The sequence below is a fragment of the Phaethon aethereus genome, assembly GCF_964289735.1.
Source record: "Phaethon aethereus genome assembly, chromosome: 6".
In the NCBI taxonomy this organism is placed as follows: domain Eukaryota; kingdom Metazoa; phylum Chordata; class Aves; order Phaethontiformes; family Phaethontidae; genus Phaethon; species Phaethon aethereus.
Window position 1 is genome coordinate 22463999 of NC_138580.1, and position 17075 is coordinate 22481073.

Sequence of the window (17075 nt, forward strand, 5' to 3'; positions counted from 1 at the left end):
AGTGAAAAAAATTCTCTTTCAAACATACTTTTTTAGGAAATTTTTTCTTTTTTGGGGAGGGTGTGTGTGAAGGGTTGTCTTATCTTGTTTGCAGTTGCTGGCTTTTTTTAATCCAGCAAATGCCCTACAACTCAGAAGGGGCACCACTAAAATGGCTCAAGGCAACCTTTTGTAGCCTTCCGATCATGGTAATTTCCTAGGATCAGAAACGCCGTATATTTGAAGATTATATACTCAGAGTGTTCAGCCATCACAAAGGGAATATGCTACTTCATGCATTCCACCAAGAGTTCTACAATGGTTGCTTCTGAATATGGGAAGAAAATCCTGGGCCCACTGACATCAGTGGGAGTTTTGCCATTGACTCTAAAAGGTCTATGACTTTAATGAGCTTGTTCAAGTGAACACAGAGTTGATCTTGCACCATGTCTATGCAGTACTCTGAAATGCTGCTTCGATTTTTCTATTCCAGGGTGAACCAGGGTTACCTGGTCTTAGAGGTCCTGAAGGTGCTCCAGGGATTGGAATACAGGGTGAAAAGGTGAGAATTTGTTACTAAAGATGACATTCAAAATTGTAATGTTCCAGGAATAAGTTTGTCAAACTCTTCTCTTTTTTGGTCTATTATAAGCAATGAAAAAGTATACCTCAAGGAATAGATTAATGAGTGCTTCTAGAGGTGGTTAACTGCAGAGTTTATTTCAGCCTCAGCCTAAAGCAACAACTTTTTAAATAACAAAGTTAATAAAAGACCACCCAGGACATCTTTTTCATAATTTTTTTTTAAATGACAGCACAACAGTTTAGTGGCTTACAATTTCCAGTACATGTGGTAGTATCTGGTCCAAGAAGTTCACAAAGAGATAACTGGGAATACTACTTCTCTTAGTAGGAATAATTAGGTTGATCTTTTAGGTTCTGGCTCCTGTTACTGGTCTTCTGTACTGATTCACAGACGGAGAAGTAATTCCAGTTTCTCATATCGGCATCTGTATCCTGTGAAATTAAGACACTGGAAATTGCTGGAATAGTTATCCAAGACATTGGACAAGACATACAGAGATTAAATGTCACAATAGAAGAGAAATAAAGATACGAAGTATCACAATTGCTAAATGATGGAAAGGCTAAAAAACAGTGTAGGAAGGAATATCACGGCACCCACCTGTTTTCAGATTCCTTTGGTAGGGAATATGTGCAGATGGCATGATGCAGCAAAAAAATTAATTACTGTATTGGAACTTTTTCAGAATTATTCTGGACTCATAGCTGTTTCATTTTTGTTGTAATTATTACAGCCTAATAATATGCTTAAATAGCAGTTATCCCTTTACAAACTTTACACTACCTACTCTTAGCTTCTTCTGCCTGGTCAATCAGAGAGGACATCGTGATCAATTGATTGGCCCTTTGAATTAAAAAAAGTTCCTCTGAGTGAACTACCTTTTCCTGTTTGGATTACTTCTCTCAGATAATAACTTTTTCATGTAATTACTTAACTTGATTTTTCAGCTGCAAGGATACAATCTTTAAGACTGCTTTTGGTTCTTTTTTTCCACAGTATTCACTGGTAAGTCAATTAATTTACTTTCAGATGAAATCTACAGTACAAATCCAAAACTGGATAATTACTGAGCAGAATTAACTGACTTGCCAATGAAGGCAATTGGAACGGCTCATGTGCACCAGCTACAAGATAGAACTTCACTATCTTTCACTGATATTTACAATTCATTTCAGTTAATACATTCTTAAATATTATTTGGTAGGTGTGACATGTCTTCTCCATTTTTGTAGGGAGATCAAGGTCAGAGAGGAATACGTGGATTAACAGGACCAACAGGAGTGCCTGGACCTGCTGGAGCTAAAGTAGGATTATTACCACATTATGTGTGTAAAATAACCCCCTCAAATCTGTGCTTTGTTCTAGATCTCAGAAACAACTGTCCTGGAATGAACTTGCTTCTTAAAAAATAGTTAAAAACAAAAAAATTCAGTTAAGGTTTCTCTTAGCAAGAAACAGCATGATACCTATAAACATCTAGAAGCATTTTTTTCATTTTTTTTAAAAACTTTGCATTTATCATACTGCTTCCCTGCTGGCTCATATTCTTTTATGGGTTTGGAGTTTCTATTCAAATACTCAGTACTCACTGAAAGTGAGAGAAGGGCTACTCCAGGTTTCTCCTCCACTTTCTTATTAAGTTTTTTGCCACTTATACACACAAGAGGAAAAATAAAAAGAGGTTAAAAAGTACACTGAAAGGACTATTTTTAAAAAGCGACTTTAACAGAAAAATATACATGTTTTCAGTATACCTACACAGCTAGGCAGGAAGCTGTGAGTACTGGATGTGCTGGACCAAGTCTCGAGTACACTAAGAAAGAGATTTCTAATAACATATATTTGTTCAGTGACTGAGAAGAATCTCATTTCCATTGAGAAATCAGAACTATGCTTGTTATCAGTTCTTCAAATAGTTAAATTTCACTCCACATAGAATAGAATATTAGAACTTCTAATAGAATTTTCAGGAATATTATAAATCGTTGCATAAATGTTTTCTCTATGAGATGCTTATGCTGACTTTCAGAAAAATCCATTGTTTTTGCTCTCCTTCCTTCAACTGCAGGGAGAGCCTGGTGCGCCAGGACGTCTTGGAATGCCAGGCCCTCCTGGAAGAGCTGTGCCTGGACCAAAGGTAGCATCCACACTCCAGCTCCTAGTGCTTATAAACACAGGGTGAAAAATATGAAGTAGGCCATGCTATTATTCGTGTAAATAATTTCAGCCTTATGAGGTCAACTAAAACTTCTTCTTTCCTATGAACAGAGTTATGGATTGTATCCAGTCTAGTTACCACCATGCCCTGTATTATCTGTATGCCAGCTTGAGGTGTGGCCTACCTATGTTCATTTCTTCGTTTTGGATAATCTTGGATACCAAAATCCTTTTCTTTCTTCTGCTTTTGATGTTTAATACTTACTATAGCAATAAATAAAATTAGCTATTACATTTGATATATATAAATTTGTATAACAGAAATCCAAAAACACAGTCTGTGATTGGTATTTAATAAAATACATAACTAGAGTATATATTTTCTTCATTGCAGGGTGACATTGGGTTACCTGGTCTTGCTGGACCAATTGGAGAACCAGGTTTTGGGCTTCCTGGGGCAAAGGTAGCTCCTAAATTGGTAAACTGATTTCTGATAGAACTGTAAAATAAGGCAGGATTTCAGTGAAGCAACAGCAAATCATCTAGGATGGCCAGGTATTCCACAGTACTTAACATGTGTGTTGTACAACACTGGCAGAGCATAAGGATTTGCAGAGCCAGAAAACCATGGATGGTCAATCTTCCAGACTCCATGAACCATAAGCTTTCACATGGCAGAGAACCAGGAGAAAAACAACTGTATTTAATTGATGAGAGTGAATACAGAGAGAACACCTGATTTACGCGCTTACAACAGCCTAGCTGTCAAGCACAGTTAATTTTTCTCAGCCAGGCTCCTTTGCCTCATTCCTAATTTTGACACAGGATAACTCACATACTTCAAAAAGATCTCAGGACATAGGCCAAACTGACAATGTGAGAAGAGATGCCTTAAGTAGTGGAAGAGCATGAACAAGTAGGTAATCTCTAAGGACTTCTCTCTAGCACTTCTCTAGTATTGCCTCAGTGTTACCTAGATTGAACTTTTGTAAGCCGCTCTTCATTCCAGTGCTGATTTTCTCTGAACACCAAGAAACTTGGGACTTAAAAACCTGTGTTTCTCAAAATAACTGATTCTGCGCCCCCCCGCCTTTTTTTTATTTAGTGAATTTGACGGTACTTTTGAGTATAGCCCTTATCCCTCGTTCTTTGAGTGAATCTAACACAGTAACAGAAGCATGAGAAACATGTAACAATCTCTATCCCTTTTTGATCCGTTAGTGGTTTTCAAGATCCTTAAATTTACTTTCATCAGGAAGATATGACAACGATGGAATCACATATTTTTCTGGTACAGTCCAGTTAATTCAGAGAACTGCATGTTGTCCTATTTCTGGGAAACCAACAGGAATCAAATAACAAGAAGCAGGTCCTTGTTGCAGAGTTGCAAGTCTCTCTCCCTTAGCCTTGAGCCCCCAAAGCTCTTTCAGTTGGGTGACACTGCATGTTTCTGTGACTCGGTTCTTCACTTTTTGCTGTCTTTGTCAGCATCAGTGGTTTTGCTGTTGCTTCATTCTCAGACACACATCTGCACTAAGCTGTACAGGGTAAACCCTTTTACAGTCTCATTTTTTAAAGTTATTTTTGTGTGGGCCTTTCCTTGCCACTGTTACGCGTACCCATATTTTGGGTAGCTACAGGGACAAACACAATCTTGATCATCCATCCAGTTTTAACTCTGAAAAACTCACTGCACCATCCAGTATGGCTGGGAGGGTTAAAGTCCTCTTAGTTTCCCTGGTAAAGCTGACAGGAACCTTGTGGTAGAAAACAACATTTTTAAATTGGCCACACAAATCACTGTTGTCCCCTGCTCTACATCCTTTGTCTCACCACACAAACATACCACACATGGAGAAGCTATGCAGAGTTCTCCTGATGCTCTGCAGCAGTTTATCTATCTTCAATGATAAGAATTACATGAAGTAGCTACTGATAAGAATTACATAAAGTAGCTACTGAGTAATTCAGTTCCCATGCTAGACTTCTGGCTGTCTGTCAATTTGGGCTCGTTCCTCCAAAGCTGGAATAATAGTAATCATGATAAAAAAAGAGGAATGCGACTGAAGTCATTCCTTCTTTTAGGTAGGCTACAAATGATGACAGAGCTCTTGAAAAAGATTCAAATTAGTGACTTAGAAGTGAAAGGTCCTGTAACTCCTCAGCACTACTAAATATCCCAGTTTTAGTCCAGGATTGATAACCTACAATAATCATTCATGTAGTAAAATACATCAGCAGATAGACAGATAAAATCAACTTACAGTATATTTGCCAAAGAAGTTTCACTTCCATGGAAAATTTCCTTCTAGTAGTTGTATTGGCATTCACTTCAGCTGTTTTTCCTGCCTTCATCAGGGTGACCGAGGTCTTCCAGGACCCCCCGGGCCCTTTGGGCCAAAAGGAGATGGTTATCCCGGCCCACCTGTAAGTTTAAAAACAATTTTTTTAATGTGAATTGGGAACAAATAAGTGCTACACCAAAGTGATTAGCCTCCATGGCTGACATGCTAGGAACGATTTGCTGGTCTAAAAGCCTAAAAACACTCCTCAACTGGAAATGCATTTCAGCATCAAAGGAAAAAGAAATCTCCTTCCAAAATCGTCCAAGAACTTCCACGTCCTCCACTCCTCCTGATTACACAGTGTAGCATATTCCAAGTGGGGCTTTTGTTTTTCTGTAGTATCACTGATGTTTCAATTGGCTCCCTCAATATCTTGATGCAGGCTACTGCCTTCTGCCCAACCATATAAAATTTATTCCCAAACAGGAGAATATAGCCCAGCTAAGCAGCTGTGGCCATATACATGGGTGTGAACTCAGGGCAACACTATCCTCCAGAACCACTAAAAAAGCAACTACTGTCCCAGAAGAGCCAGAAGAGCAAACTGTCCTCAGTTCCGTTCATCAGGTTGTTGAAGGTGTGGCAAAGAAGTGGTTGATCTACTTTACAGCCCTTCACAGAGGTCTTTACTGGTAGATATAACCAATCCCTGCAAAAACGATAGAAAGAGAAAATGCTCCTTCCTCTCCTTTCCTGGCACAGGCACGCGGCACTGGCCTCATGTAGCTAGTCTGCTCAGCAGTATGCACCACCAGCCCTGGCAGTTACGTGCCTGTGCAGTGAGGAAGTCGCAGGAAGACTGCTGGCTAGAGTCAGGGAATTTGGTGACATACCAGCATTTATCTGTGCTAAAGACAACAGTAAAAGTGCATGCAATTGCCACATTGAGGAATAAAAATTAATGAATGTCAAAATGGAAATTGGAGTTTGATTTATAACACTTCCTGATATTTTTGTGCAATCTCATGCAGATCTGCTTCTGCACCTGCCTCTCTGGATCAAAATCCTGTTTTTCAGACACGTGCAAGCCTCCTGCATGACATGCAACACACATGCAAATGTCACTGACATCACTTCTGGCTTATCAGAGTAGAATTTAACCAACTGTAGACCACAGTGATCCTTCTAAGAGACAATATATTCAAGATACTACCATGTTAATGTTAGCAAAAGCATGTAGTCAATATAGCCATAAATTAAATTAATATTCTGTCTGTGCATACAATTTCAGGGCTTGCCAGGCCTTCCTGGGATTCCTGGTGAACAAGGCCCAGATGGAGTTGGACTACCAGGACCTAAGGTACAGTCCTTAGCTTCTAGAACAGTAAATGTGTGTGTGTACTCTACTTCATGCAGATATATTTCCTATCCATAGGTCACAGTCAGAATACCTTTTTAATCCAGCTTTAACTTACTTGTCAGTATGTAAAATGTAGATCCCATAGGAGATCTTCAAGCTTCACTTCAGAACTAATCCTCATGCTGATTGCAGGATTACTGCAATTGTACAGGCAATTGAAGGATTGACTACAGCTATTTAAATATGCTTAATGTCTCTTAAAAGGATGTACATCTTTTTTCCACTCACCTCAAACCCCTAGCTGTCTGAAGGCACTGATAGAAAAAAAGCTAGAACAGTGCCAGTATGAACATATTGTCTGATTCAACTGACAGGCAGCAAGTAAAAATATTTTTTTTGTTTTGGGGAACCTGGAGTTCATTTTATGATATGGGAATTGTAATCCTGTATAACTATTGTAAAATTGACTGTACGTGTCTTGAATATGTTCAGGCTACTACCCACTGTTTACCCCCAGTAACTTTCTTGTCCTGCCTGCAGTATTCCTGGGTTAGCATTGTTTAAACTTGCACTCTGTTGTTCAGTAATTCTCCTCTCTTTGTCCCATTTGAGTACAACAGATGCTGGGAATTCTAGACATAAATTAAACTTTGGTATTCACTACTTATTTTTTAAAGTATCGACTTTCAGGGTGATCCAGGTAGTAGAGGACCAGTTGGTCTCCCAGGTCCCCCAGGAGAAGGCCTGCCAGGACCAAAAGTAAGGCATTTAAACAATTATGTGTCCCATTGTCTATTTTCTAAAAAAGAAATTAAAAAGGTGTAGTATAAAAATTAGTGATCATGCATACACATCTACATGTTTTCTGTCTTCACTCTTCACTAGAAACAACTAATTGAAAAATATGTTAACTAAGGAATACAGTGTCTTTATTTTGCAGAAAATAAAAAATGTTTCTGGTGACTAGCCATAAACCATGGCCTTCTTCCTATTACAAATAAATTATAAAGTGATAATCTTGCAGGGCAGATCAGTGACAAAACATCTAGCTCCTGCAGACATTAGCTGTAACTGAGTAGCAAAAATTTCTTCAGACCTAGCATTGGTCAGAATTAATGGCCTGCAAGCACTTACCATGTCTTGCCTATACTACTGTTAGAGCTAAAGGTATACTGTTGAGTTCTTATAGAATTAGTTCCTCTTTTTTACTGTATAAAGTAAATCAATAATCATCTAATGACCAATATGATGACCAATCCCTGCAAAAAGTATTATTTTATGTAATTACCATATGCACCATGACAAACGCCTGGAAATCGTTGTCACTATAAAAAGCAATTTTCACTATGAAACCTCCCAATTTGGAAACTCCTGTGCTCCTATAGCTCAGCTTTAGAAGTCTATTAATACAAAAGAACTGTTTTAGAATGTAAATGTAAATGCACTGAACAAGGTCAAATGCAAAGATTTTGCAACAAATAATGCATTATGTGCACAGTGTGGCTTATTGGTCTCAGAGATTCAGTTCATGTTGGCATGAAGGCTAGGTCCACAGCTGAGCAGTGGTGAAACACTTTGCCAGCCAGTCCTAGTCCCAAGGACTGGCATGTGCACAGGATCCTTACAAATGTGGAAACTGAGAATTTCATGCAGCAATACTGGAATAGCAATATAGGTATAAAATTAATATTGTACTATGTGGGTTTTGACTGCTTCCTATGAATAACATATGGAACAGAAACATTTTCTCTAGAGTTCTTTTAAAAACTAGCTTATAAATTAGCAACAAGTGTTTATTTGCAATGCTACGTTAGTATGTGTGTCTATAGGTCTTACTGTGTAAGCTTAATGGTGTTGAAAAATAACACAATAACAATAATCCTCTCTTAAATCTTGATTCAGTCTCCAATGTCCCACCAATACAATCCATCCTTCAATTCAGTGTATATCTCTATCAGCAAGGTGATTCATGTTCAGTAACGATTAAGCCCTGACTGCCTACTTTGAAGTATAAACTGGATTTTAATAATATAATAAAGGATAAAAAGAGTCTTTGTCAGATAGAGCAATCTTATCCTCACTACTTATAAAAAGGACATCAATTTGGTAGAGGATGGACAGGAAATTGCTCTAACAGTTCAATGTGCATTTTTATTATGAATATTGTTTTTAACGTATGCAGGGTTTCTCTCTAGGGAACCATAGGACGCCCAGGACCACCTGGCTCTCTGGGACCTCCTGGTGAAGGTATTCAAGGAATTAAGGTAAAAAGACTCAGTGTCTTCAATATTTAACCTGTGTTGAGTGGTCAGCCTGACCATCACAGTCTTAAGGAGATTTCACATTGTTTCTTATGAGGAAAGCCTCAGGCTAGAAAATGAGAAGGGTAGTAGGGTAATACCTACAAAGTATGTTCTGACTACTGCTGTAAACAACAAGCCCAAGGGTGTGTGTATTGAGGGAGGAGGAAGCAAGGGCATCTTTTATTGGTGAAAGACAGCCTTAAAAAATGAAAAATACCATTCCCTCTTCCACAGTTCTCATGCCCAGGACACAGTCTGAAGTAGTTATATGAACTACCACCTATGATAGAGAAAGGGTGTCCATCCTGAATCTATGTGTAATATTAATTTTTCCCTGTGATATGCACTTTTACCCAAAGCATAGATCACATGAGACAGACTCAAAAGACAGAAATAAGAAAGGGGGAATGAGAAGGAATAAAATGGGATGGAAAGAGAACACAGAAGAATCAGAACCAATAATGATCATGAGGTTTTTCGATATTATGTATCTTTACAGTAGACATACTGAGAAATATAAGCTAGCTACTACATTTTCTCAAGTGCCTCAAGACACTTGTTAAAATGCAGTTTGAAATTCTGTTCGAATATTTAAAATTATTGCATGATGAGTGATTACAAAGGGTTAATATCACTACCTCGATTATCATTAGGGGGAACAAGGAATTCAAGGAATGCCAGGACCACGAGGGCCCCCTGGAGAAGGGCTTTTGGGACAGAAGGTATGATATCTAAATCAGAGATAATGTCCTAGTAGGACCAAAGCCAACATACTGAAAATGCTCATTACAGTCAGCTCTCATTGAAGGCATGTGAATTCTGTGAAAAGAAAATGGGGATTTGAGAAAAACCCAGCCATTCATGTGGTTGTTTTAATATTTTATAGCAGCATCTCTTTCAGTGTTGCTTATTTTAATATCATAAGAGCCTTATCTTTTACTGCAATTAGAAGAAACAGAGATATTAGATCTAATATCACTGCCTTTCTCTTACCCACCCACTATGCAAAATCTAGAGACTACATCAATGTTAAGAAAAAGAGAAATGTTGATTGAAATCAGTTTTTGGATGTCATCACATTCGCTCAGAAAGGCTGTGCAAAGTCCCATAGCCTACAAAAAATCAAACCAGGTGGCACTAATTCATCTGTTTGCTATTCCAAACATCTTTTCTGGGCTAAAAGATTTCTGAGAGTGATACTCCCATTATTCATTTCAACTACATCCTTGCCTTTCTTCTCAATTTCCCTACTTCTCAGGCACAGATAATAATTTCCATCATGCATTATCCCATGAAACCCCTCTGTTTACATATGCTTGTTTGAGATGGTTCATTGTTCAAACTGCTTCAGCTATTTTTTCCCATAAAAATGCTTAGCCCATACAAGTTATTCTCAAAATTCACAAATACCAATTGACTTAAATGATCTTTAACAAAGATTTCTAACTCTGTCAGAAGCTGAAGGTGAATTCAACAAAGGCAGCTGCAGAGAAATGTGAAAAGTGTAATAAAAGCTGACTTACATTTTATGTCTGCTTACCAACATGGTTTTAAAGGGAGATCGAGGAGCTACAGGTGAAAAGGGGAGAAAAGGAGAAAAAGGTGATGTGGGTGACCCTGGTTTATCTGGAGAACCTGTGAGTAACTCAGGTTTATCATGTCTGTTTTCTTAAACTGCTTAAAAATAAAGCTGGGTTGTGTATTCTTCTTGCTATTTAACCACACATAATCTGAAATACTTAAGAAAATGAAACTATGAAAACCTTTAAAAGCATATAGAAGACATTTCCATGCTGAATACCACACCTCCTACAGATATGATTTCTTTCTTAAGGCAGTAAAAGACAATTGCCATGATTTAAGACAAAACTATGCAATTCTATTCTATGGCTACCAAGTAACTGCAGTTCAGACTTTCCCTCAAAGCTGATAAAGGGAGGCAAAATGGTAACTAATGCTGATGGGCAGGTCCCCAAAAGCTGGAAAGAAAAATGTGGTGCCCTTCTATTCTTACATTTGCATGCTATTAAGTAGCGATACATAAACACCATTGCCGTTCTTGCCCTGACACTGGTCCTATTCCACTGTGTCAGGCAGGTGTACAGTCTCTTGAGAAAGGAAACAAACACAACATTGTTGACCAGGAAAGCTTTGCACAGATTCTCCCCTTCTAATGTAAACTGACAATCAGTGATCCAGTGGGAGACGAGGTCATCCAGTTCCCATAAAATGCTCACCATCTTAGGAGGTTGTAGATACTGCATGCACAAGGTAACATCACAAGAACACTACTTTTTCTAGCCAAAGTTCTTGTTGGCCAAATATTATTCTAATAACGGTATTGACGAAGTCATATTCTGAATTACAATGTTACTAACTAATTGCAGTAGCTTAATTAACAATCACTGTTACAGGGCAAAACTGGACCAAAGGGAGAGCAAGGCCTAACAGTAAGCAAATTCCATTATTTAAATCCCAATAAGGCAAGAAATAAACAAAATGCAAGATACTATCAGATGAAGTGTATCCTTGTGTTAATTTTTCTGGAAAGAGCTCTCTGACTAGAAGTGGTCTCAGTAATAATATAGAAAGAAACCATGCAAAGGTTTCTGACTTTTTCTCATCTACTTTATGCTGAAATGGAATTCCAAGTTCCTGGTGATTTGACATATTTTTCTGCTACGTGTTCTTCTGCAGTTAGTGTTGGATGTGCCAGGTGTGTACCTGCTGCAGGAAGGTTTTTTTAAAAGTATTTAAGAGTCTAAGAGCAAAGATCTTCAAACTGGTCACAGTCTATCATACTACAGACTTAATTTTACTTCTGCTAAGCCTGAAATGCACTAGACCCAATTGAATTAAATATGTCAGTGAGTATATAAATACTACTGAAGTTTATGGTGGAAGCCAAGCAGCAGTAGCAAAAGGTTGTATTTATTTGAAAGACTAACTCAGTGCCAAATGAGTCCTGTCATGCACTTCAAAAAAATATAACAAATGATTGCTCTAGTAATGAGAAATGCTTTGTTTGCATGTCATGGAAGCCATCACTTCTCTGAACAGACAGGTCTGAAGGCAGCAGCTCTTTTTTTGCTGCTGAAAGTGGGTAATACAGTAGGCCAGGTACACTAGGTTTCACAAATCCCAATTCCATTCTGTGTTGGCACTCTCTGTAATATGCCAGCTCGCTACAAGCAACATAATTCCTGAAGCTCGGTCTATTTCTCCACTCCCAATACATTTTAAAGGGATATCCATATTATTCAGATGCTAAGATATGAATGGGTTTTGACATCAAATTTTAATGAGAACCAAATAATCACAAAACATTCTTTACAATAACAGTAGTTAATTGTTTTAGATAGAGGTGTTACTGTGTTGTCAAGAGGCAAATTGTAAAATATTTTTATATTTAATTTTTTTGTATCCAGAGAGAAGATATAATTAAATTAATTAGAGAGATATGTGGTAAGTACTCAGGAATCCTTTAATTTCAGATATTGTTTTTTTCGTCATTACATCTACATTCTTCTCCATTCCAAAAGTAAAGTCATCATGATCTATTGTTTTTGGGGTTTTTTTTTCCTTTGCAGGTTGTGGTATTAAATGTAAGGAAATTCCTATGGAGCTTGTATTTGTGATTGACAGCTCTGAGAGCGTGGGACCAGAAAATTTTGAGATTATCAAAGACTTTGTAACTGCTTTAGTAGACAGAGTAACGGTAGGCAGAAATGCTACCAGAATTGGCCTTGTGTTATACAGTTTAGAAGTTCGGCTAGAATTTGGTCTCAACAAGTATACAACTCAACAGGATGTTAAGCAAGCAATTAGAAAAATGCAATACATGGGAGAAGGCACTTACACAGGAACAGCTATCCGTAAAGCAACCCAGGAAGGATTTTTTGGTGCTCGAACAGGAGTGCGGAAAGTAGCTATTGTGCTAACAGATGGCCAAGCAGACAAAAGAGAAGCTGTAAAACTAGATATTGCCGTTCGAGAGGCTCATGCAGCAAACATCGAAATGTATGCAATAGGAATTGTAAATACTTCGGATCCAACACAGGTTGAGTTTGTGCGTGAACTAAATCTGATTGCTTCAGATCCAGACAGAGAACATATGTATCTCATCGATGACTTTAATACTCTTCCAGGTGCGTTCATTGCAGTTTTATTCCACATTGTATCCGATGCTTCTTAGAACACGGGGCGGGGCCGGAAGTACCATCTTTGCGGAAATCATGTTTTGATGCTGATCAGGGTTAGTTACAAGGTGCAAAGAAACAGGAACATAGAGATACAGATTCCCTTCTTTTAAGGAGTCATGGTACAGGGCAATACATCATGACAACGGGAGATGTCACCTAGTGTAGGAAAACAGCTGTTTTAACTAGCTTTCTAAGCTAAGTAAGTGCTCAGCCACCATAAATCTACCAGATGGGAAACCAGAATCTAACCCACTGGCATAAATTCTATTTATTCACTTCTATTAGGAAATAACCCATTTTCACTGGGTTATTCACATAACAAGCAGTTATCTTCCCACTACCAACTAGTAGCTGGTACTAAGATCAGGTGAACACTTTTAGGTGAGTTCCTTGTATTTTGTACCATGTAGAGGACTTATGGGCTGGCAAATTTGTGACAAATAGAAACCACAGTCCAGAGAGCCTGGAATAATCTTCTTAGATGCATGCAGATAATCCAAAGGAGTACTGGATTACATGTGTATTATTTATGTGTATAAATAATCCAAATTCAAAAAATATTTTTAATTTCTCAGTATGATGAGTTTTTTACTTTTTTTTTTTAACAGCTCTGGAGTCCAAATTAGTCAACCAATTTTGTGAAGATGAACATGGTACCTTAATATACAATCGTAATGGAAATGGTGCAAGCATAAGTGGACCATCTCTCCATTCAGTATCTTCAAGTTCTTTACATTACATACTTCAGAACAACAATGTTAATAGACAATCACTTTCAGCACAGACACCTAGAGTATCTACAGTAGAAACTCATCTGAGTCTTGGTGATCTTCCTCAACCATTAGCTCCGGTATCAAAATTCAGCAGGCTTTAATGAGCAGAAGTTTTTTATATATTTCCTTCTCTGTTGCCTGATGTAGTATCTAACTTTCCCCCTTCTTTTCTACAGGACAGGTACCGTAATAGCTCCTTTAACTTGCTGTGCTCGGAGCTGGTTGTTCCGAGTAACAGTTCTGATTTTGCATGCAGGCAGTTATCTAATGGCTGTAATTTACTGATACTGTTACAAGGATTATTATTTCTGTGTTTAATACAGTAATATTTGTGCCACAGTGTGAAATGTAACATTATTAAAATGCAATTACACTGTAATAATTAAGTCTAAGAATAGTAATTAAACTCAATTGTAGTCTACATTTTTAAGTTTAAAATTTAGTAAAGGTCAACTAAAAAAAAAATATCCCAAGTCTAGGATTGAAAACCCTCCTGGTAGACCAATCAGATGAGGTTAAAAATCCTGATTCTTCACACTGAAGTCAGGGTAAATGGGGAGGAAAAAACATTAGAAAACCTCTACATGATGAAGGGCTTTTTCATTTTGAGACACTTCACAATATTTGAAAAGCAAAGAAAATCAAATGCTTATTTCAGACCAAAGTACCTCCTGTGGGAGTATATGAAGCCTATGAAGAGGAACACGAAGAAGAACAGTCATCCTTGCTAACAGTGGACACTACAGGTATTTTTATCATAATTCTTTTCTTCATCTTCTAGTTATTTTTGGCTGATCAAAAATCAGTGTCTCATTCTGTTTCTTTTTCATCTGCAGCTGTGGTACCATTATTGCCATCTAAACCATCATCATCATCAGATAAAGTGATGACATCATCTCTTTCAACAGCAGGGCTCACAAAAAGGACAGGTTATAGATCATAACTAGTTTTTCATTTTGTTCCCTCTTATCCTGACACTCACTTTTCATAAGGCTTTAAAATCAGAGTAATTTTGCTCCACTCTGAAGATTTCATGAGTCCATGCTGTGGAAGAGAATCCATTTCAGGATTTTATAACAGATCTAGTTGCAGTTCTTGTCCAGCCTGTTCACCAGTTCTTGTCTTCCCAAATACCAAATCCCACTGCTCCACTTAAGAGCAGAAGCAAGTTGGTTATAACCTGAGACACAGCTCATAAACGGTGTCAAAAAGAGAACATAGTGCTAGCTGAGGTGGGCCAGTGAGGACATAATTCTTCAGCCAAGAAGGGTCAGTCTATGGAGATGGGAGGCTTCATTAAAGACAGAGAAGATAATGATTTCAGAATTGGACAGAAAACATAGATTTCTCCTTCAGAGAAGAAAGAGGAAAAAATGGTGTTTAGTCATTTGAAGGAAAGTATAGCAATTAGCTGAGTGGTCACAGGATGGATTCTTTTCATATGAAATGTCCACATGGTATTCCATTCCTCATTTGGGGGAATTCACACTTTGGAATTCCAAGAATAGTATATTATGATGGGAGCAACAGAAGAGAGCAATAGAAACACGTTCCCATGTTTCCTGGGAACATGGCCATGACGGTTATTCTGTCTCTGGCAGTAACTTTCTTTTTTTTCCCCCTAAAGTGTCAAGATACCAAAACCAGAATATTGATGTCACAACATTAAACTTGAAGGAAAAGTATTTTCTATCTCATACTATTATTGAAATGAGTGAGACTAGTTTAATATGTCACAGTCCTGTAATGCATATCTATAGGAATCATTAGACGAACAAGCTTCACATTCAAACTTAAGTAGTATGTACATAATTACTACCAGTGTATTACATAAGTAGTACAAACATCTTACAAAAGAAAGACTAAAGTTTTACATTCTTCTCACTATTCTAATGCCGCTTTCCCACACCACAAAGAGAACTAATGTACTGAAGCAAGGTACTGCAGAAGGATGATGGTCATACTTGTGGTTTGACAATATCAGATGCAACTAGCTTACAGCTCTTCGGCTTACAATTTTGGGTTGCTCACAAGACTGGTTGCTGATAATTAGATTTCAAAATTATCAGATTCGTATTGTTTGCTCTTCTTGTATGTGGAGCCATAATACTATTATTTCTGGAGTTACTAGAACCATGCCAGTAAAGGAACAGTTTACCTGACCTACTAAGATACACTTTTAATGTGCCTTCAATACTAACATTTTTAGAAGCGAAAGTGAATCTTAAACTGTTGTATAACATTAGCAGAAAAAACAAAATAAAAATCAGAGTTTAAAAGTTAAAAGCTATGCGATACAATTGACTTTTACAAACTGAATTGTTTCTGGTTTTTTTTTTTTTTTTTTTTTTTTAGAAAGTATCCTGGACCTCCGATGCAAGTTAAGGCTGGATCAAGGGCCATGCCGCATTTATATCATAAAATGGTATTATGATAAACAAGCCAATGCTTGTGCTCAGTTTTGGTATGGTGGCTGCAATGGAAATGCAAACCGCTTTGAGAGTGAAGAAGAATGTAGAGAGGCTTGTGTACTTTTTTCTGGAGGTAGGAATTTATCTCTACGTTAATAACAAGCAAGTTGAAGCTATTGATTGTTTGGGTTCATTATCAAGTATCCAGCATGCTATGTAAAACCAAACCCACTAATTTAAAGAATATTAACATTATGTCATATGCTTATTATGTCATATGTCAATGTTAACAAAAGTCATATGCTCACTAATTTAAAAAAGTCTACCTATACAATCTCACTTCAATTCTTTTTGCATATATTGTATGATGTAGTCCTTATGCAACAAAATAACAAGAGTACAAAATTTCCTTTTTACTAAGGTATAGTCAGACCAGTATAGCATTGTCCATAGCAATTGCCCTTCTCCATCTAGATCTTTAAATACTACCAGTACGCAACCACTAAGTATACCCCACTTTAAATTATTTATATGGCTCTGGAAAGCAATCTTTGGTCATTAAAATTATGTAATTTCTTTTCTTTCTGTTACAGAAGTCTGAGATTTGGCATGGATTCTGCAGTGGAGACAACTTTTTTTGAGCAAAAGTGTTCCCACAAATAATATTTTAATATTTCAAGCATAAAATATTAATTTCGAAATTACATGCAGAGTACTACTACTCGGGGGTTACAAGATAAATACCAAAAATGCATTAACTTGTGGCCTACACACTCTGCAGGTCACAAGACAGGGAGGTAGCTCAGCAACCACAGAATGACCCTACCAATAGCTGGCATCACTAAATTAGGTTAGTTCATGTCTAAAGTGATTCTTGACATGTGTTTTGCTTCTGAAAGCCAAGTCTAATTTTTAAATGTAAATGGAGCATAGTTTATTCTTTTATTGTCCATAACTGCCATATTGCTTTTTACATTTATGTCTGCCTGTATATGATATATTTCCTTTACTTGACTTGT

General features: G+C 37.4%; 1 protein-coding gene across 1 annotated transcript in view; it reads left to right on the forward strand.

Moving 5' to 3' along the window:
• LOC309406152 (uncharacterized protein) overlaps positions 1–16297 on the forward strand; it is a gene marked incomplete at its 5' end in the record, with an annotated part of 34291 nt that extends 17994 nt beyond the window's left edge. The window contains 17 exons of the mRNA XM_082001191.1: positions 473–541; positions 1798–1869; positions 2634–2702; positions 3117–3185; positions 5081–5149; positions 6299–6367; positions 7058–7126; positions 8563–8631; positions 9324–9392; positions 10227–10307; positions 11085–11120; positions 12099–12135; positions 12261–12818; positions 13481–13722; positions 14304–14391; positions 14482–14574; positions 16001–16297. Coding sequence (XP_081857317.1) covers positions 473–541; positions 1798–1869; positions 2634–2702; positions 3117–3185; positions 5081–5149; positions 6299–6367; positions 7058–7126; positions 8563–8631; positions 9324–9392; positions 10227–10307; positions 11085–11120; positions 12099–12135; positions 12261–12818; positions 13481–13722; positions 14304–14391; positions 14482–14574; positions 16001–16212 — 1971 coding nt within the window. The 3' untranslated portion in view covers positions 16213–16297. The remainder of the gene's footprint in view (positions 1–472; positions 542–1797; positions 1870–2633; positions 2703–3116; positions 3186–5080; positions 5150–6298; positions 6368–7057; positions 7127–8562; positions 8632–9323; positions 9393–10226; positions 10308–11084; positions 11121–12098; positions 12136–12260; positions 12819–13480; positions 13723–14303; positions 14392–14481; positions 14575–16000) is intronic.
• Between the last annotated feature and the right edge of the window lie 778 nt (positions 16298–17075).